At 38.2% G+C, this 23,428-nt stretch overlaps 1 protein-coding gene across 1 annotated transcript in view; it reads left to right on the top strand.

Moving 5' to 3' along the window:
* The first annotated feature begins 891 nt into the window (after positions 1-891).
* dusp22b (dual specificity phosphatase 22b) overlaps positions 892-23,428 on the top strand; it is a 32,611-nt gene continuing 10,074 nt past the window's right edge. Inside the window, exons 1-4 of the mRNA XM_051698010.1 lie at positions 892-1,076; positions 4,401-4,434; positions 4,523-4,605; positions 15,858-15,907. Coding sequence (XP_051553970.1) covers positions 1,056-1,076; positions 4,401-4,434; positions 4,523-4,605; positions 15,858-15,907 — 188 coding nt within the window. The 5' untranslated portion in view covers positions 892-1,055. The remainder of the gene's footprint in view (positions 1,077-4,400; positions 4,435-4,522; positions 4,606-15,857; positions 15,908-23,428) is intronic.

Raw genomic sequence — 23,428 nt, 5'->3', positions numbered from 1 at the left:
GGTTTCATTGCCATGACAATGAAGTTGTAAAATTGGAAATAACACAGATAAGGTTAGTAAGTGATTTCATCATGCTAAAATTGTGTTAACACATATACTGTTTACATCTTGTGGCTATACTTTTAAAACAATGTGTATTTTAATGTTTTTGGACTGGCCCCATTCACTTCCATTGTGAGTGCCTCACTAAACACAATTTTCTTTTTCTTTTTTTAATTCAGGAAGGACGAGTCAAAATAATTAATTAAGGTTAACTTGTACTGAATGCAGAATATTTCTTTTAAATCTACTTATTGGGGTTTCTTTAGGTCAGAGGAACATGATAATATAATTTGAAGGGAAAATACGAGGTTTATTTAGAAATTATATTACACGTACAACATTAGGGTCTCTAGGATCTAAACAAAGTCTCAATTAAGATTATAAACAAAAAAATATTGTAACCTATTTTTCAGGTTTACACATTTCAGTTTTATAAAAAAAAAAAAGTCTGGCAAATTGAACTGTGCAATCTTTAAAAAATTTAATACAACTTTTTTATTAATTAATTTTGTTTTATTAATTTTTTTTTATTAATACATTTTTGTAAATATTACATGTGCAATTTAATCAAAATTTTGTTATGAAATTAAAATGCTTAAATCTTAAACATAGGCTAAAATATTTTTAGTAGTTTAGGAGTGTAGTTCACTAATCAAATGGATCATTGCGAATAATGTCAAAGTGTTTTCAACATTCATACAGTTTTGAAAGACTTTGAAAGACTAAAAGATTCATCCAAGTATTTAAAAACAGTTGAAAAGTATTATCACATAGCAGCACGGTAATCGATGTTAGAAACGGTGTACGTGCGCACTCTCGCTTCATGTCTGTAATAATGCGTACTGTACCTTTAAGAGAGGCTCGTCCAGGAACTGAACACACTTGAGCTTGTAAAGACGTCTACCGAGAGCCCACCGGCCGGGAAATCAGCCCTAAGTAGTGATCAGAAGTGTTGATATTCACCGACATAAGATTTCAATCGGATTCCTGCATTCTATTGCAAACATTGTGGAATGGGAAACGGAATAAATAAGGTAGATGGTCATGGCTTCCCGGGTCTCTTGCTGCACTGTTTTCGCTCTGTAACTTTGAGAGGGAAATGCGATACATCGATGTTAGAAGTTTGATGACGATCGATACTAGCAACCAGCTAGCAACCACATAGCAACGCCCTAGCCTTAAGATTTCACGATGTAAACACTTTATTTTAGAAAGTAACCAGTAATGTGTGCAATTGGACTTTTGACTTCTAGTTACGGAGATATAGCTATTGTGACAACTAGCCCCGGTCTCTACATCTGAAAATATCTCCACACTGAGAGTGAAAGACATTCTTGATATTCTAGATAATTTTTTAGATTCTCTCTCTCTCTCTCTCTCTATATATATATATATATGTGTGTGTGTGTGTGTGTGTGTGTGTGTACATTTTTTCAATTTGGGATTTCAGGCATCTGGAAATGGATCTTAGAATGATATCAATAAATTTAAGTAATTACAGATATCTTTCTTTAATTACTTTTATTTAATATTAATTAAAGGCTTTCTTACTAGTTACAATCACATAACAGATATCTGAAATTAACATTAAACCAAATTACCGATATCAAAAATGTTCATTTTTAATAGTTGTAATTCTATTGTTGATATCGGGAATGGGCACTAGTAACAATGTAATTATTGATATATATATATATATATATATATATATATATATATATATATATATAGTTTTACTAGTATGACATGCAAAGCTGAAAAAGTGGCCATTTTGCATTTTTCGCATCGCCCGATAACCTTGTTTTTTCAAGTTTAAGCAAATTTGACTAAACATTGTATAAAATGAGGGGTCTTTTTATTTAAGAACATTTTGTACATCTAATTTGCCTTTTTTTTTTTTTTTTTGGAATGCCCACCAACTTAGTAGGTGCTCGTGGTGTCGCGGTTGCTCACCTCAATCCGGGTGGCAGAGGACAAGTCTCAGTTGCCTACGCTTCTGAGACAGTCAATCCGCGCATCTTATCACGTGGCTCATTGTGCATGAAACCGCGGAGACTCACAGCACATGGAGGCTCATGCTACTCTCCGTGATACACGTGCAACTTACCACGTGCCCCATTGAGAGCGAGAACCCCTAATCATGACCACGAGGAGGTTACCCCATGTTACTCTACCCTCCCTAGCAACCAAGCCAATTTGATTGCTTAGGAGACCTGGCTGGAGTCACTCAGCACGCCCTGTATTTGAACTCATGACTCCAGGGGTGGTAGTCAGCGTCTTTACTTGCTGAGCTACCCAGGTCCTAATTTGCCATTGTTAAATTGTATCATGGGCTTTTCTGTCAGACAACAGACATCCTGCTCTCTAGATATCGGCATCGGCCATTATAAAACCTATATCGGTGGACCACTGCTGATATGTATAGGCTATTTGGACTTCCAGCTAGTGAGAAATGAATTGTAGATATCTGTAATTGCATTTTGAGCAGGTTTGAATGACAGATCTTTGTGATATTCTACTAGTAAAAATGCAGGTACAGACAGGGTTTGTGCTGATACAATGATATACTGATATATCGCAATATTGTATGGACACTTTAGATCTCTGTATCGATATTTTTATTGATCTGTATGTATATTTATATCATACAGTGCCATACAGTTAAATAACAATGAAGCGTGTCATCCAAATAACAATGTTTTGCAGTGAGGTCAGAACTACGGAGCCCCTTAGGGTGTGTTCACACTTGGCAGGTTTGGTTTGATTAAAACGAACTCTGGTGCGATTGCTTTGCTAGTGCGGTTCATTTGAACAAGTGTGAACGCTGCCATCCGAACCTTTGTGCACACCAAACAAGCGGACCGAGACCGCCTGAATAGTGGGTCTTGGTCCGCTTCCAAACGAACTCTGGTGTGGTTCGATTGATATATGAACGCAACATGGACCAAAGACGTCTAAACGGACCAAAAACAGGAAGTAATTTGCCTAATACTGACCTCAAGCATACCTGGTTCTTCTCATCATAGGAGCTATGTTGCCCATTACAGTTCGGTACAGGCGTCGGTACCACCGTCTCCTTGCAGCATATTTTCGTTTGTGTGTGCAGCGGAGGAATTCCTGGTGCTGTTTTGACTCCTTTACACATTTTATTAGCTCTTCGTTTGTTCTCAGCTGGTAAAAAGACCACCATATATACATATATAAATCTAACGAGCACATTTCACGAGCAGCCAGCATTGTTTTGGATGTTCGGCAAGTTCTGTCGCAAAATATACATCATAAAAGCTGTCCAATCAGTTTGTGAACTTATACTTATGCCTTTTGTTTCGAATCTTTAGGTTCGGTGTTAAAAATGCCAGTGTGAACGCTAAGCGAACCAGGACTAAATGTATAATTTTCTTTTATTGGTCCGGACCAAGAGAACCGAACTGCAAGTGTGAACACACCCTTAGAGGACAGAGCGGGAATATTTTTCTTGAAAAGGTTTTGAGTGCCATCGTAGTACGTTTTGCGTTCCCTTGCAATACATTTACCATGGTTTTACTACAGTAACCGTATTATAGCTGTGGTATTTGTAGTAAAACCATAGTAACCACAAGAATAACCATGGTTAATCTATAGTAAAAAAAAAAGCATGGTTACTTTTTATTGTTACTACAGTATTACTATTGTAAAACCATAGTTTCTGGCAAAAAAAAAAAAAAAAAAAAAAAAAATCAAGACATGGAACTGTCATTGTTATTACTATAGGAAAGCCATGTTTACTACAATTATGTATAGTTAATACTAAGGTTTTTCTATAGTAAAACATTAACTACGATGGTTTCATTAGGAATATCATGGTTAAAATATGGCTACTGTAGTAAAACTATGGTACAAAAAAAAAAACAAAAAAAAAAAAAACAATTGCGAGGTCACGCAAAACTAAATAAAATAAAATAAATAAAATTGTATTGTATCGTGATGTGCTTGGTGATGCACAGTCTTAGTTACAGATATCAATAATCAGTATATGTGTCTTACTAGTTAAAATTCAATTTTTGGCATCAAGAAAGGGAAATTCTGAGGGTAATGACTTTTATTTTTGAAATCAAGAATTCACTTTTTTACTAGTGCAAACGTAATTACTGATATAGAAAAATTTGCATTTTCAATAGTAGTAATTCCATCGCTGACATCAAGAATTAGCATTTTAACCAGTAAAAATGTAATTATATGTATCTGTAAGTAATATCAATCCACCCATTAATTTGAACCTTATATATATATATATATATACATAATGTATCATTTGAATTTGTAATAATGTATAATGTGGCTTTAGTTGTGAATGAACAAACTTGCTTGTGTTGCCTCAGGTTCTGCCAGACCTGTACTTGGGTAATTTCAAAGGTAAGGATTTAAAATATTATTACCAACACACGACTTGTTAAAAGCTGCATATTTAGGAAAGATAATACATGTCTATTTATTCTCACAGATGCCAGAGACAGGGAGCAATTAGCGAGAAACAACATCACACACATCCTCTCCATCCATGACACTGCTGCCCCTATTCTACAGGTAGCTGAACATCCTACACCAATGCCTTGCACATCTACATAAATCAAATCACTATATTAAAGATATTAATCAGTCTAATTCAACATGTCAGCTGAATGACTGCACTTCTCATCAGTAGCTGAAAGATGAAGTGTGTCATTTTTGTGAGTCAACTGTCCATAAGCCATTTGGAGTTTGATCTCCCTTGGTTCAGGAAAACTGTTTGAAAGCAGTGATTCCTTTTGCAATGCTGTTTAGTGGCACAGAAATGACACACTTCACCTAAATAACATGAACTAAAGATGCTGTACAATTTTCCAGAGCAGGGGTTTTCAAACGTTTTGATGCCAGGGACCCCCAAATTTGATAATCCCCTAGCGAGGGACCCCCTGTGTGAGAAAAGTAGAAAAGATGAAAGTATAAAGACTTCTTGTTTACAAAATTAAATAATTACCTTATATATTGTCACTGTACTAAAGCCAAAATAAATAGTTAAAAAGGTATCTGGAAAATATTGACTTATTATTAAGTTGCCAGTGTATCTTTCTTATGCTGGAGTAATGTTAGATATATAAACCTGAAAAAAAAAAAAACGTTTTCAATTCAATTAAAAAAAAATACATATATAAGGGATATTCCACGGCTAACGATTTTAATGCACGGCGTGGAGGTGAAGAACCACCTGACGCAAAGCGGAGTACTTTCAAATCGTTTAACGCACACCTAGCCATGGATTATCACGCTTAAAACATGGTCACTTGCCGGCATTGATTATGTACAGTTGTCATTGATATTTAGAGTGCAACATTTGACTGGAAGAATAACAATAACGGTTAACTTTATTTACATGTTGTTAGATCTAGAGTTCCGCCCATTCTAAATCAGACACAGAGATAAATTTGTGCGATAATATCACAGTTTTTTGGAGACCAAACACTCTTTAAAAACTGTGAATTTAAAAACTCAATATAGAAATAACTATAACCACATAATGTAGATGGGATGGCACTCCTTAGACCATGTAAAATGTAATTCCTATTCTTTATCATTTTCACATTAATGAGGAAAAACCGGCGTTGCTGACTTGACAGTCATAAAAGTAGCACTTACTGTACATGATGAGGGGAAAACCATCCAAAATGCTCCAAACCTGGAGACTTTGACCTCTGAGACATCCATATGGTATCCATTAAGGCTGCACAATTTATTGAATTAATTAAATTGCGATGTGTCATGTTTATGTGTTTTGTTCTAGTTTTCATGTCTTTTATTTTCAAGTTTAGTTCCTGTTCCTGTCATGTCATGTGATTTCCTGTTCCCTCATGTGATCTTGTCATGTGTTTCCCCTGTTCATGTGTCTTGTTTTCATTGGTTCATTGTTTGATTACTTTGTTATTTGTCTTGTTTTTTCATTGGTTTAAGTTCATTTAGTCTTGTTTTCTTGTTTATAGTTTAGTCTTGTGATTGGTTGTCTTGTTTACCTGTTACCCATGTCCTTGTATTTAAGCCCTCATGTTTGCCATTGTCTAGTGTCAGGTATTGTGAATGTAACTTTGTTGTATCATGTCAAGTCTAGCCAAGTCAAGTTCATGTTTTATGTCAAGTCTAGTTTTAGTCAAAGTCAAGTTCATGTTTATGTTTAGTTCACATTTGTAGTCAGGGTTTTGGGATTCCACAATTGAAAAATAAACTGCATTTGGGTTCGTCACTTCATCATCATCATCTCCATCATTGTCTTTGCCAGCATCATTACACAATGTGGCCTTGCACGATTACTACACCGCAAAAGGCTGCGTGTTATGAAACCATTCAGTCTCCACTCAGAGCTTCAGTAAGCGATGTGTGATTGCGGGGCAAAAATTTTAGATGATGTTTATCATATTACAGTTTAAATCATCTTGCCTCCTCTTGCTGGACAACAGAAAAAAAATGTATAGGTCCCGGTTACATTCTCTTCCCCTCTGTGCAAAACAACAGAATGTTAAACCGTATATTCCTCACAAGCGCTTTAGTTGAGTAATACAAGGCTGATGAACACTGTTGACTTTCCTGTGTTTCCTGTAGCGCTTCACAGTTGATTTAAAGATGGCACTACTGTGATGTTTTGTGATGTGACAGTTAATCCCAGCTCTGAGACTATTTTCGTGTCCGGAGGTCGTTTGAACAGAAGCATAAAACTCTCGCAATGTCTCATTACGGAGGACAGTAGAGAATGCGCATTAATATAAAACTGTAATTAAAACTGACTGGAACTACCAGTTTTAACACATTTATTTTTGGTTCCCTTCCATGAGCTTTATCCATCCCTTATGAAAATTAACCATGGTTTTACAACATTAACCATAGTTGAACTATGATATTTGTAGTAAAACAATAACAACCTCACAATTTACCATAGTTTTACTACAGTAACCTTATTTGAACTATGGTATTTGTAGTAAAATCGATAGCAACCACAAAATATACCATGGTTTTACTACAGTAACCTTATTTGAACTATGGTATTTGTAGTAAAACTTTAATAACCACTAAATTTACTATGGTTTTACTGCAATAATATTTGAACTTTGGCATAGTATTTGTAGTAAAACCATAGCAACCACAAAATTTACAATGGTTTCACTACAGTAACCATATATGAACTATGGTATTTGAAATAAAACTTTTGTAACCACAAAACTTACCATGGTTTTACTGCAATAAACCATATTTGAATTTTGGTATAGTATTTGTAGTAAAACAATAGCAGCCACAAAATTTACCATGGTTTTACTTCAGTAACCTTATTTGAACTATAGTATTTGTAGTAAAACGATAGCAGTCTCAAAATTTACCATAGTTTTACTACAATAACCTTATTTGAACCATAGTATTTGTTGTAAACTGATAACAACCACACAGTTTACCATGGTTTTACTAAAGTAACCTTATTTAAACTATGGTATTTGTAAAAAAAAAACGTAGTAACCAACCACTAAATTTAGCATGGTTTTACTGCAGTAACTGTATTTGATTATACGATTATATTCATGGTTAAACCAGAGTAACAAAACAGGAAAACCAAAACTATGGTAATAAGAATTTAGAACCATGGTAAAATTGTGGTACATATGCCATGGTTTTTAAAACCATGCTTCTTACCACAAAAAGGGTTACTACAGTCATGGTTACTGCAGTTTTACTTTAGTACAACTTTGGGTGGGAACACCATGGTACAAATTAACCATGGTGTTACTAATAATATTATTACTGTGGTTTTACCATGAATATCATGGTTAAAATATGGCTGTTGTAGTAAAACCATGGAAAATTTTAATAAGGGATGGATAAAGCTATTCCGAGGGAACCTAAAATAATTGCGAGGGAACGCAAAACTTAATGGGCCTTATTCATGAAACAGGAGCAGAGCAAATTTATGTGTAAATTGTTAGTAAAACAAGTCTTGGGTAGAAATGCTTACAAATTTGTTCTGCTCATGTTTCATTAATAAGGCCCATTGTTAGGGAATGCAAAACTATTTCAGAAATAAAAAATTCCCTCCCTGTCCTCTAAGGGGCTCCATAATCTTGAGATGTGAATGGAACAATGCTTGTGAAATATGTGAAGATAATAATCATTGTGAAAAATTGTGGTCACTACTTGCGTATGTCGTTTGGTTATAAACATGAGTAATGACCCATTAAATCACTTTTGTGCTTGTCCTTACCTCATGTCCTTCATATTTAAGGTTTAACCATTTGTTTTCACAAACTTTTTCAATACTGTTGAGAATACCTAATACTGTAATCCTGACACACCAAATTTAGGAAGATGAAGTCCCTTAGAGCCCCATAGTGAAGTGAAATCTCAAATGAGATCTCATTTGTTTCTCCTAGACATCAATGAAATCAAATTGAGACTTTTGATGAAAATGAAGGGTGTAATTTCTAATGAGTCTATGAGTGTGTTAACATGCACACTAATATGCTAACAAAAAGAAGTGCATTACGTCTTATGCAATTTTCATGACCACGCTAATTCTAAGTGCAATGTTCGTGCCAGCATAGAGTACACATGGACGTGGGTGTATGCACACAAACTTTGGGTGCATTGTATGTTAATGGTGTTGCGTAAAGTGCAATTTGCTATTTTTCTGAGAAATAGTTCATTGTGATAAGACGTTTCAGACCATGTCTGTTTTTCAGCGCAAAGTCTAAATTCAGTGTAATGTTGGGCGTCTAGGAGTGGAAGAGAGGAGATGCAGGAGTGGAATCTTTAAACTGCAGTTGTTGGAGTACGACAAACACTGGAGTGGAACTTATACACTTTATTTTATACAGAGGGTATTTATACACTGAGAAACAAACGAGGGAATAGAAAGCAGGTGCAGCTGATGGAGTGATTAGGGCAGTGAATCCTGGGAAAATGGAGTCTGGGGGAAAACTTCAAAATAAGAGTCCTTGAAGAGAATGAGGGAGACAGACTGTGACATTTACCCCCCCCCCTTTAAAAGGGCAACTTTAAAGGACGGATGTGGAGGGTATGATGATGCAGAAGATGAAGGATCCAAGGATGATCAGGAGGCCTACGGGGCGGCCACAGGGCAGGGACTGGGTCAGGAGGCCTGGGAGGAGGCCACAGGGCAGGGACTGGGTCAGGAGGTGGCCACAGGACAAGGACTGGGTCAGGAGGCAGAACCGCTGGAGGAGGACACTCTGGGGAAGCTGGCGGAGCCACGGAAGATTCTGGGGTGGAGCCACGAAAGGCAGAGCCAAGGAAGGTGGAGTCTTGAAAGGCAGAGCCATGAGAGGCTCGAGGGGCAAAGCCGTAGAAGGCGGAGTCATGGGAGATGGATCCAGGGAAGGCGGAGCCATGGGAGGCTCAGGGCTGAGAGCCGTGGAATAGAGTACAGGCTGAGACTGGGTATCGACCTCCGCGGTCGTGAGCACGGGCAGAGACTGGGGAAGAGTCCTTTTCCTTCCCTTTCGGCCAGCAGGGAGCGTGGTTACGGGGACGGTCAAGGCTTCAGGCACTGGCTCGTTAACCGTGGCTGGCATGGGCACTGGCTCGTTAACCGTGGCAGTTACCATTGACTGTGGTAGGGCATCGACCACTGGAAACTGAAGAGGATGAGGCCCCCCCCCCAAAAAAAATTATTTTGGGAAATTAAATGGAGTTACCTTGGAGATAGGGGGGCATGAAATGCGCGGAGACAGGGGCCGTGGAAGGTTGGAGGATGTTCACTGTGGGAGAAAATTCAAAGTCCTCATCCTCCAAATCCACAGTGAATAAGCCGCAAAGCTGCAGAGCCACCTCTACGTAGTCGGAGATCGTCCAGTGAGGTCCCGACGGAGGCATTAGCTCCTTCAACGCACTACTCAGGCCAGCCCTGAAGAAACTCAGTGTGGTCATCAGTGCACCAAATTAACAAGATGGAGAAACTCACGTATGTGATCCTCAATTGGACGGTCTCCTTGTTCTAGGAGGATTGCTACTGCAGGCGGTAGATCCATTTGGTTGGGCTCAATGCTCGTGAGGGCATAGACAAGTGGAAGGAGGATTAGAGGGATCACTGGAGTAGAAGATGACGTCTGGAAGAGCAGGTAAGATTATCCGTATTTTTGTTAGGTCCGTATTCTTTGTTGTTGGTCAGTCCTTCTGTAACATTGGGTGTCTAGGAGTGGAAGAGAGGAGATGCAGGAGTGGAATCTTTAAATCCTTTAATTGCAATCGTTGGAGTAGGACAAACGCTGGAGTGGAAACAAACAAATGGCTCAACAATAGTAATCGCTGGAGTGGAACAAATGCTAACTCTTAATATCAAAAACTAAGCACAACATAACACTTCTTAAACTCAATGTAACACTTCAAGGACTGACAAAGACTTAACAAATCTAGAGGGTATTTATACACTGAGAAACAAACGAGGGAATAGAAGGCAGGTGCAGATGATGATGAACTGATAGGAGTGATTAGGGCAGTGAATCCTGGGAAATGGAGTCCGGGGGAAAACTTCAAAATAAGAGTCCTTGAAAAGAATGAGGGATACAGACTGTGACACTCAGTTCTTTGTGTTTTGGAGATTCCACCAACTGGTGGTAATAAAGTTTATGTCAAAACTCTGAAAGTATTCAACAAAAAAAAATGTTTTTTATGTGATTTGTGTTAAACTCAGCTAAACATACTATCAGTGGTGGCTGGTACACACATTTTCAGGTGGTGCCAGTGCGCACGTGGGAAAAGGTTTTGCGCACGTGTACGTTTTTTTGTTATGGAGGCAGATGGATTTATCAATAAATCCAAGTCCAGATGTAAATTGCGTTTTACACTAAATTCTCTTTTATTCTTTATATTATTTAATGCCAATATTAAACAAATTAAAATTGTACAAATATGTGTGTGTGTGTGTGTGTTTGAGACAGACATCTTATTTGTACAGGAATTTTGCCCATCTGTCCTTCTGAGTGGCAAACTTCTCAGTGACCCTATTATCACAGGTGTCCACTTGTGATCGAATCAACCAAGACACATGTTAATACCAGGTGTGAACTGGGCCATAGGCCCTTACAGCTTACCTCTGTAACCAACCGCTGTTGCTCTCCTGGTCCTAGTGTCCTCTGTTCTTTGTGGGCTGCTGCTGCAGAGATCCAGAAGGAGTGGAGTCCATGATGGTCAGGGAACACCATAGGAGGTCATCCTTGTGCTCATACACAGTGTTAGCAGCATGACTGTGGAAGTTCCATCTTGTTGTCGAAGTTCCGGGAAGACTGTGTGCCTTGGAAAACGGTAGCTGTCTGAAGGTGCTCGTCCAACACATTGTCTAGCGAGGCGACAAGGTCTACTAACCCCCTGAAAACACCAGGGTTGTCTGAAGATTCGGTCTCATCGTAGCCGCGCAAGTCTAGCTCAAATGCCCCGCAGAATTTCACACAGTCAATTATCTTTGATAAAATGTTCCTATTCTTATCCACCTTTTTATTGTGCTTTCTTACCCCGATTCTGTGGCCTTCGTCCAGTTGTGTAGCTGTGTTGACTCTGCCAGAGATTGCTAGCTTGACACTATTGTCCATATGTGCTCATGTAGACTCATGTTTCTTTGTCCTCCTCTCTGATAAATGTTTTAGGCCCCTTAATCCTACAACAGTCCATGTTCCATCTGTCTCCATCATTTTAAAAAGTAGACATGGAAAGCAAAATAAAGCATTTACATGACTACATCCAGCTAGCCAAGCCTTTCTGCTGTACCAAGTACGGGAGAAGCATCGTGTGTAAATTTAGCTCTTTTCGCTACCCTGTTGTTTGATGTTGATGTCAGGTTGATCTGGGCCAAGCTCTTTTACCCGTAGTTTCTCCACCAAAGTTCTCCTCTCAAATGGATTTTGCTGAAGAGATCTTATTGAATTTGGGGGCAGACTGGGCAGCTGAGATCCTGCTCCTGTGTCCGCGTTCATCATTGCTATAGTATTACAATCTATTGGCAGAGACTGTCAGTCGTCCAATGAGACGATGTCAAGAGTCCCGACCACCACCGTCTGCGCATGCTTGGGGCGCTTCTCTCAGCGCCCCTCAGGCCATAATATCGAGGCCGCTGATTGGCTAAATTTCTTTTGCACATGTGAATATCTTGTGTCAGCATTAGTTGGTACTGCTCCACCGAGGGGCACTGGAAAAAGTGCCCCAAGCATGCGCAGTCGGTGGTGGTCGGGACTCGACGTGAGAAGGGATGAAAAGGAAGCTAATTTTCCCCCACACAATGATTTATATTTTATATATTACACGTTATTATGCATTTTAAATGCACACCTACTTAAAATAAGTTTAAAAAAATTACTTTAAAAAAACTTTCCATCAGGTGGGGCAGTGCCCGAGATTTGCTTGTTTTCATATTGAAGTGATTTCTGTAGTCATACATGGATACATATCATAAATACGTGTTTGTTTGCCATTTAAACCTAACGAATCAGTTTTATTTTAACCAACTTTGCTTTGCGTGTCTCCCTCTCTGCGCGCCCGCTTCGCATGTGATAGAGGGAGTGAGAGTGTGCACTCTTTTGATGAAAACATAAAACAAGTAACTCTGAACACACACTTCAATGTTCACAATAAATAAGTCTGTAAATGTATGTTTGTATCATACCTCAGTTTCAGTGAACTTGTTTACATTCAGCTGATCTGTTCCCTGATGGATACTATTTGATATAGATACATATAACTTTCTAGAAACAGGAAAAATTCCCAACTTTAAATAAATAATTACATGTGTAGGACATTTGTATTGTAGGGATGTACATGCAGATTTCAGATATAAAATCTGTGATTGAATGACTATGTTTACTCCCTGAAATTAGATGATTTTCTATTAAGTCAAGAGGGATTTGGAATGTTTGGGCATAGCAATATGGCGGTGCAGTGGCTTCACTGTTATGACGTCATGAGCAATCCAGTTATATATATATATAAATATATATATATATATAAGTGGTTAAACTATATGTAAGTCATGGTTTATATTTCAATTATTATTATATTTTTATTTACAATTGTATTTAAGATATTATTTGTATTGGTATTTTTCCACCTGTTGTTGAGAGTGATTTAAAGGGAGAAAGTTGGAAAGGGTAAATGTTTGGATTCGTTATGATTTCTTTGACCACTTTGTTATTTTTATTATATTTTCGTTTTAAGTGCAATTTGAATTTTAAAATATTTTTGGTTTAATTTTTTCATGTTTCAATAAATCAGGGGTGTCCAAAGTCCCACCAGAGATTTTAGAAATAGAACAGAATTAGGAGAAATATGGAGAAATTATATGAAGTTCATATTCTGGACACTGAATGTTGCTATCACGTAAAGCCACTGGTGGAGTTCAACAGGAGTTTGAATGCTCCTTATTTCCAATGATGAAGCACCACGCAGAAAGAATGACTGTAGAGTGTAACGTTGGTGTCTGGAGTGGAAGAGAGGAGACACAGGAATAGAATCTTTCAATCTTTTAATTATAAACGCTGGAGTGGAACAACGATAAAGCTAAACATCACAAAATAACAAAACAAGGAAACACTTCATAAACACAACGTAACACTTCAAGGATTGACAAATGACTGAACAAAACTAGAGGGTATTTATACACAGAAAACTAATGAGGGAATCGAAGGCAGGTGAGGATGATGATGAACAGAAGGAAGTGATTAGGGCAGTGAATTCTGGGAAATGTAGTGCAGGGGAAAACTTCAAAATGATGGAGACATAGAGTTTATTGAACCCAAAACAGAGATGCGCAAACCAAGCATACTCTTCCAGAACATTCTCTGTAGCACTGGGAAGTATAATCAATTGGTTCGTTCTGATTTTTAGTTGAAAAATGATTCACGGGCTTCCCAGCACCATTTGAGTTAGGACACACTGTAGGAGAGAGCATTTAAAACACTTACACATCTGCGCCTGATGCGTGCGCTCAGCTTGCACATGAGTGTCTGTAAGATAAATTGAAGCGCAATAATTTTGAACAAATTAAAATCGTATTTGTAACGCAAGTAACAACAGAACAGAAGCTATAATTGAATAGCTATAAAGAGTAATTCCTTGAAAAATAAAGAGTAATTCATTACATCACTTCATAACAGGAAAACGTAATCTGATTATTGTGATGGGTCACACCCAACACTTATAGGAGCTCTATATGTGCTTTGTAGCGCCACTGAATGGACGTCAAAAAGATAAAAATGTGAATAAGTGAGTAGAATATTTAGTAGAAGACGCATCACTGTTCCATTATAAGTGTTCTTTGTGAGTGAAATACCCTATCCTTTATTCACATGTAGGGCCTACACAAGCATACCATAGAGCACAAATTAAGATTAAAACTTGTATAATATTAAGCGTACAATATAAATATTTTGCATATCGGCAGTCTAGTAGCTTCTAGCCCTTTTTTTAAATTATTACAGGAATGCAGCTCGCGGCACCGTATTGTTTTCTGCATTTGGCCCCCAACCGAAAAGGTTTGGACACCCCTGTAATAAATGAATAACATTTTTCAAAATTGACTGGTAGAAGTGAAGTGTGTGCCGATACAATCACTGTCAATACTAGCCATGATTTGTGTGTCAGTAGATGAAAAAAAATATTATTAAAACTTAGCGTAGGCACATTTTCCATGCGTATAAAAGGAGCATCTCACATTCAACAAGGACAGAGTTAATGCACAAAAGAACACAAGTCCATATTTTTATTCTTCTAATTCATTGCATACTGTCACTATCAACATCTAATGAATGTGCTGTCTTTGTTTATATCGCTGGTGCTTGAGGGAATGGACCATATAATAGGACGCAGATGCTGCAATAACCGGAGAAGAACCTCCGAATTAAATTGCACTTGACCCAGCCCATTAGCGCTTTGCATGCTGTTACGTCTGTGGACGTATTTTAAGTGTATTTTTTTATTTGTGATCATTAGTTTGTATCTTTTCGTTGGGGAGGTGTTACGTTATAAGACGTATTCAATGTGGTGTAACTTGAATCTGTTTTGGTTGTGAACATTTCGTTTTTCGTGTGTTTTTCCCCTGGCTTTTCTCCTCTCTCTCGTTCTCCGTCTCACTCTAATCACTACCAGGTGAGAGCACTAATGAGGAGTTCTCCTGATTGGTCTGGCTGTGAGCTGATAGAGGGTAAAAGCTGCTGGAAAGCTTCGTTCCCCTCTCCTGGCTCAGATGTTTTGTTATACTCTCTTGTGAATTTGTTGTATAACGCTTGAGATTGCATTCATGCCTATTGAGTGAACTGTTGTTAAAAGGTGTTAAAAGGTATTGTCCTAAGTCAAGTGTGCCTTGGACTGATTACGTTGGGAGCATTTGTAGGGAGCTGGTGCCATTTTGTTTCAATATCTGTTTTCTCTTGTTTTTGGGTAGAAAGGGAGTTAGCCCTCTCCTGAAGCCTTTTGCCTCTCTCATTTAATATGAAATAAATGCCTTATTTTGCTCTCCAAAAACTTTTATTTTTGAGTGCTGGGATGGAAAAGGGGAACCAAAACTTTCTTGTTACGGTTTTCCCAACGTAGACTGGGACGAATCATAACGGTGCACAATTTAGCCAAACCCACTTGACATTACAGTTTTTTTTTTTAATGTACAAAAATAGTAATAATGAGTGAGTACTTGCATCCAAACTTTAGACTAGTTGTGTAAATAAAGATAAGATTGAAATGAATGCTTACATTTTGCTTCAATATGGTTTTGCATGTGATTTTCTTGTTGCATAATAATAGATATTTCTGTCTTCTATCCATTTCTTTAGGAGATGACTTATCTTTGTATTGCTGCAGCAGATGCACCCTCGCAAAACCTGTAAGTAGAGGACATGCATATCTGAACATTTTTGCCAATAGCTATTATATCTCTCAGCCACTTGTAGGCAGCACGAGTCATTGTGCTGCATGAAGATGTACAGTAAATAAACTACAACTGTTTATGAGGAGTTCTTTACAAAGCCTGTACTCACACTGTACTCTCATTTTACATACAGACACATGCTTTTCCCTTTTGTCTTTTTTTCCCAGTCTTCATAACCCTTAAAGGGATGATTTGCCCAAAAATGAAAACTGTCATCATTCGCTAACACCGCAGATGTTGGGCAGAATGACAAACTTAGTCACCATTCACTTTGATTTGCATGGAAATAAGATGCATATCAATTTTATTGTTGGACGAACAATCCCTTTTAATCTATGAATATTGTGATTTCAAGCCATAATGGGCACACAAACTAGTTACACCCTTATGCATGCATGCATTTACACATGAAGTGCACATACTCGCATACGCACACTTCCTCTTGTGGGCCTGTTAGTTCAGGAAGGAAGTTATGAGCTGGGTTCTGCAGTGATGCCTCGGTCTCACTACGCCTTTATTTATATCCCTCCTTTACCATCAGCCCTCGTGTCACCCCTGTGAACCTGTGAAACCCGGCCATGCGTAAAGTGAAACTGACCCTCTTTAACCAAACAGGACTGACCCAGCCCTGGCTCATCCTGGTCCTGTCAACAGGATGGATGTTCTGGAGGAAACGCCACCTTACCTGACATGTCGTTTCTTCTTTGCATGCAAAATAAAAACCACATTTCAGATTTCTGGATTTCTTAACAGCCTTTATCTGGGCTGCGACAAACAAAAAATGTTATGAGACAAGCAGTATCAAAACGGGACTGATTTGGACAAGGATCAATAAGAGAAACCCAAAAGTTTATTTTCTGCAACAATTTGGTGTTTTGAATTTAAACCAAGAAATTTGGATCTTTAGGGTGGGCAAGTGGTTGTCTATCCATTGGACATCCAAAAATGTAACATTTTGTGTAATGTGCAAAGAGTAGTGTGTGGTCATTTTCACAAATTTGTGTATACAGCATTTGATTATGCTCAAAATTATTTAGCAGTTTTACGCATTTTAATTTCATAACTTTCCATCAAATCGTATCGATTAATCTTTAACAAAATGAAATAAACGAATGATTGTACTTTTTATTAATTTCATTTTGTTAAATTAAATTACACAATTCAGTTTGATGACATTTTGTTATGAAACTGTGTGGCGGTGCTGAGAATCACACATTTGCACAATTACCAACACTTGTCTTTAATTATCTTGGAGCCCGTTGAAACTAGATGAGTTTGGAGTGTTTGCGGTGTGGGGGCGATTGTTGGATTGAAGGCAGTGGAAGCATGTGAGAATGTCTGGAATATGCATTGCCTTTGCACATTAGAGGCTGATTTCGCTGATCGATTGAGGTGTTTGATTGATCACGTAGCAACGCAAAGACGAGCAGGTGATTGGAGTCTCCACTCGAAGAGCCGACAGCCAAGACTTTCGAATTTCGAGGATGTGTGTAGTGCAGAGGATCTAGCTATCTGTTCTACGTTCCCTTTGGGATTTCCAACCTGTCCTCTGGATGTTTCACTGTCCCCCCCCCCCCCCCGTGATGTGCCTGCAAATGAACTTTGTTCCACTCAACTCCTTCAAGCACCATGCGTGCATTTACACACATGCACACCTACACACACACTGCACTTGGACGTATGTTTGTTAAAGTGTTAAAGTGTTTTGGTTTATGTGGAATTCCCATGCTGTGGTTTATTTCTTGTCTTAAGTGTAGAAATACATTGTCTTACAACTTTTGTGGTGGTTTTAGTTTACGTTAAAGCCTGTTGTTTCACTGTTTAATGGTTTATTCTAACCTAGAGACTATATATTTTGACAGGGTTAAACCTGTCTGGCACCTTTTTTTTTAAATTTTTTTTTTTTATGCAGTTTAATTTAATTGAAAAATTTATTTAAATTGTAGTTTGGGTGCACCACCGTTACAACTGAAATTCGTTAATCTTAAAAATAGGATAATGTATTTTTTGTGTGACCTAGAAATAGTGCAAAATCTTAAACGTTACTTTTTTATACATTTTTATTAATTAATTTTTACATCCATTTCTTTTTCCAAATTGTAAAACTTTTTGTCAAACACAAAAATCCCAGATATTTAGTGTGGTCTTTTGGTCCCCACTGTATGTACACTGTCGGCCAAAAGTTTGGAATAATGTACAAATTTTGCTGTTTCGGAAGGAAATTGGTACTTTAATTCACCAAAGTGGCATTCAACTGATCACAATGTATAGTCAGGACATTACTGATGTAAAAAACAGCACCATCACTATTTGAAAAAGTCATTTTTGATCAAATCTAGACAGATCCTATTTCCAGCAGCCATCACTCCAACACCTTATCCTTGAGTAATCATGCTAAATTGTTAATTTGATACTAGAAAATCACTTGCCATTATATCAAACACAGTTGAAAGCTATTTGGTTAATTAAATGAAGCTTAACATTGTCTTTGTGTTTGTTTTTGAGTTGCAACAGTATGCAATAGACTGGCTTGTCTTAAGGTCAATATTAGGTCAAAAATGGCAAAAAAGAAACAGCTTTCTCTAGAAACTCGTTAGTCAATCATTGTTTTGAGGAATGAAGGCTATACAATGCTTGAAATTGCCAAAAAAACTGAAGATTTCATACAAAGGTGTACACTGCAGTCTTCAAAGACAAAGGACAACTGGCTCTAACAAGGACAGAAAGAGATGTGGAAGGCCAGATGTACAACTAAACAAGAGGATAAGTACATCAGAGTCTCTAGTTTGAGAAATAGATGCTCACATGTCGTCAGCTGACAGCTTCATTGAATTCTACCTGCTCAACACCAGTTTCATGTACAACAGTAAAGAGAAGACTCAGGGGTGCAGGCCTTATGGGAAGAATTGCAAAAAACAAGCCACTTTTGAAATACAAAATCAAAAAGAAAAGGTTAGAGTGGGCAAAGAAACACAGACATTGGACAACAGATAATTGGAAAAGAGTGTTATGGATCTTAACCCCATTGAACTTTTGTGGGATCAGCTAGACTGTAAGGTGCGTGAGAAGTGCCCAACAAGACAGCCACATCTATGGCAAGTACTACAGGAAGTGTGGGGTGAAATGTCACTTGAGTATCTGGACAAACTGACAGCTGGAATGGCAAGGATCTGCAGAGCTGTCATTGCTGCATGTGAAGGATTTTTTGATGAGAACACTTTGAAGTAGTTTAAGAAGTTCTGATCATTTGTACAAAATTGTAATTGTATTTTTTTACGTTATTAATGCTGACTATACATTGTGATCAGGCGAATGCCACTTTGGTAAATAAAAGTACCAATTTCCATACCTTCCAGTACCTTTCCATAAGAGCAAAATCTGTAGATAATTCCAAACTTTTGGCCGCCATTGTATTCTCACAGAGACAAGTGACCGGAGAAGAACCTCCAAATTAAATTGTACTTGACCCAGTCTGGTAGTGCACATACTTGCACGAAAATACCAAAACTTCATGGCCATGCCCATTGACCCTGGCTTGGTTCCATCTGGACTGCAAGACACCATGACATCAGTTGCCCCATGTCACAGTTTTTACACTTCAAGTGATCAGCGTGACAAAACAATAGAGCTGTGTACAGCGCAAGCGCTCGGGCATAGATCGTGCTGAACTTTCAGCACTGTATCCTAAAATATTTTTCATTTACACCCTTTCGTGCTCCGCACGCGTTGCTAGACATGTGGTGCCATGCCAGAGTTGCAGACGCAGTTATTTTAAGGACAGTAGACTGGAGCAGAGAAATACAGTGAGCAGCAATAGAGATGGAAACCGCACTGTAGAAAACGAGAATGAAGCAAAGTGAATTCAACTTCTTGTGTCTGAAATGAATCCGACCGTTCAGATTTGTGACAGGACAACGTGCTTCCAGAGCGCCTTTAAATTATAACGTTTTTTTCCCGTCTAAAATTAACTTTATTAATCAGCATGTTTCGAGCCTTTCGCTAACCGATTGCTTTTGTGAAAATTAATCAAAAATGTCATCATGACTGGCATAGATGTCAAGGAAAAACAACCAAAAATGTGATATTACTAGTAGCATAGTGGAGTTCTCATGAGAACGTTTCCATTATTTGTTAGTCTGACCACTTATGTGCCTACTTAACTTTAGCTAACAGCATTTATAACCTTCACTATTGTGTACATTTGTTTGTTGTTGGTAAATTTTCACTTGAAGGAAAATATAAAATGGTCCATTCAGACTTTTACATTTTCAGAATGTTCTTTCGGGGGATACCGCTGAACCCCCATACAGTATCTTTCCTTTGTCTTAAGGCCTCATATGCCCATTGGGTATCTAAAAATACGGGACTGTTGTCATTCAGCTTCAAAATGAACAGTTGATTTTATCTTTTAATATTCATATCAAAGTGCACTCGATTGATGAACTCCATTTAAATATTTTTCATTTTTGGTTGAAGATCCCCCAAACTCCACTACTTTGGTTTTGTCTCTGGGGCCCAGTGTTTTAATCCTTGCCTAGTTTTGAAGAGACTGTTTAAAAAAAAAATTTTTTTCTTTTACAATGAACCATTGCTGCCAACTTGGGAATTTATAACAGGCTAACTATTTCAAAAAATCAGCATTCCTTATGTCATTTCATAGCTATATTGACTACTGACACCATGAAAGTTATTGTCCGGACCTTTGCTGGAAAGGAAATCTAGAGACCGGACCTCTAGGAACTTTAATTGAATGCCCCTGGCTAAAAGCATAGTGCTGCACTGAGAGCTAATGCACTTAAACTAGGGCCCTTGATGTCAGAACATACACAGGCATTTGATAAGCCAATATGATGAATCGATTCATCAAATTGAATCGATCAATCTTTAACAAAATGAATTTTGTGAAAAATTTAAGTACCCAGTGCAATTTGATGGAATTTTGTTATGAAACCTAAATGCGTTAATCTTAAAAATATGATAAAATATTGTAAAATATGTACACAAAAATCCCAAATGTTCAGTGTGTTCTTTTGAGCCCCACTGTATGTATTCTCACAGACAAAAGTCATGAGGTTAGTAAGTTTTACAAGAAAATTTTACAAAATGTCCTCCAAACCTCTCTGCAGCAATGCCAAGAGTAGTAGGGCACGTTGTGAAGACCTTTGACACCCCTGTCTGGGATGCCTTGAACAAGTAACAGGGTTTCCACAGTCATGGAAAACCTGGATATATCAGGGAATTTTATAATTGTGATATTCTGGCCTGGATAAGTTATGGAAATGTCTCTAGTGAAGGTTTTTTTTCTTGTTTTTGCTGCTCTAAAATATTTTATCAGCTAGATATTGCTCTTTGTGAGTGCTTTTGTAGGGGGAAAACTTGACATCAGTCTGCTTGTTGAGAAACTTATTGGAGACGTGTACACTCAAAAGTATATATGTTTAAATTGATTAATTACAAAGAGTGGTACCTGACATACAAAAAGAAATCCCACCAATCTCCATTAAATGAATTTTGAACATTCCTTAACTAGTAATCATCACTGACTGGAAACATCTTGAAAATTAATTGGTCAAAATGTTGAGGAAACATGAAGTACAGTAATTAAGGGTGCTTTCACACTAGCATTTTTGGGTTCGTTTGACATCAAAGTTTGGTTCCTTTGGTTGATGTGAACCAGAGCCAGTACTAGGATAGGATCTTTGGTGGGGCACTTATATGTTGGGGGGGGAGGGGGGCCAACGTTGATCATTTTGCCGTCAGTCTGGGGGCAAGAGTACCCCTTGATCGTTCCACTGTCAGTCAGGGTCGGGGCATCAGAAGTTTCTGATAGGGCTCATGGCAAATCTAGGGGGCATTGCCCTAGAAGTCTGCACAGGACTCCGAAACCCCGAACCCAACCTGTATCTGAGACGATAATGCCCAACCCTACCCGGCCAGAATGGTACCCTCATATTTTAAGACCGAACCCGAAAACGTTGAAGAAACAGCAAGACGTGGTGCAGCAGTTAAACACGTCTGTCCAGCATGTGTTTACATAGGACAACAATGGAAAAACAAAGAAGACGTGTGCAAAAACACGGCCCCTAACTCTTCCATTTGCCCATGAGTGAGAGCACGTTTGTGAGTTAGGTAGACCTGTTTTTTTTTTTCATTTAATACAAACTCGAACCCCACCCAAAGTCATACTTGAAAATCTGACCTGAACGTGGCCCGAAACCCCATGGTTTCTACCTCTACAATGCCTGGCCATGTTGTGAACGCTGTTTTCTGTGCCAGAGTCCATTTAAAAAGGCGATCTGGAGTACGGTTCATGCAAACTCCGGCACATTTCGCTGCTGATTTGAACGCAGTCGTTTTAAACCACGGAAGTGAAACTCTTTTGATGATGTATAATTTGCATCTTTGCATTTTCCCCATCACAAACATTATGGTAGATTCATTTCTCACACATTCTTGAAACCCATACTTGAATAAATGGCCCTCTGAGAGCAGCTCACATTCTTCACATCTCTTGCAGGCTCGCAACAGACAAACGCTGACATTCTTCCTCACATCTTTGCACATTAAGTGCATTACCAGCAAACAAACGCAATTGCCGCTCACTGCATGTAAAGTTTTGATAGAAAATCCAAAGAGACGATAGTTTGGAGACAATACTGTGTGGGCATGAGGTGAGATGAGAAATCGTGATTTATTATTAAATTATAATTTATGCAAAGGCATTTTTTTTCCTTAATTTTTTTAATGTAAAATGTGTGAATAAGGAAAAGCATTTTTCCAAAATGGCATTTAAAATCTCAATCACAACATCTTTCAAAAAATAATGATTTTTAAATGTTTACAACTGATCCCCCTCAGTCTCATATACTTGCATCCTTGGCTGAGGGGTTTCAGTGGAGGTTTAGGCCATTGAATTTGTATAGTTCTTTTAAGTTTGTGTTAGATTGTCTATGTAATCCCTGCTGAAAAGACCATGTTTTGGTAGCTGGTGTTCTGGTGTGCCTGCCAGATATCCAAACGAGCTTAACCAGCAAGACATCCTTTGTCAAAAAGCTTCACCAGAAAGACTATGGGCCCTATTTTAAAGGCAATAGTGTTAAGTGCAGCAGTATGCCATAAGTCAAAAGTGCAAAGTCAGTGGGCATGGCCATAAAGTTTTGGTATTTTCGTGCAGGTATGCGCAAAGTCTAGACTCAAGTGGGTTTGGCGAAATTGCCCGCGCAATGCGCAAATGGGCTGGGTATAGTGCAGTTTAATTCTTGAGTTTTTCTACGGTTATTGCACTGTCTGCGTCCTATATATAGTTAATTTCCTCAAGCACCAGCGATATAAACAAAGACAGCACATTAATAAGAAGCTGTGCTCTTTGCACCATCTTATTAACATATAATACACCCACAGTTTGTGCGCATAAACCCACAGTAGCACAAAAACTCCCACCCAAGGCCACTTGCGCTTTGCGCTGGCATGAAAATT

This window comes from Myxocyprinus asiaticus, chromosome 5 (genome assembly GCF_019703515.2).
Source record: "Myxocyprinus asiaticus isolate MX2 ecotype Aquarium Trade chromosome 5, UBuf_Myxa_2, whole genome shotgun sequence".
In the NCBI taxonomy this organism is placed as follows: domain Eukaryota; kingdom Metazoa; phylum Chordata; class Actinopteri; order Cypriniformes; family Catostomidae; genus Myxocyprinus; species Myxocyprinus asiaticus.
Note: the sequence above shows the minus strand (reverse complement) of the source record. Positions and strands in the feature narration are given on the sequence as shown.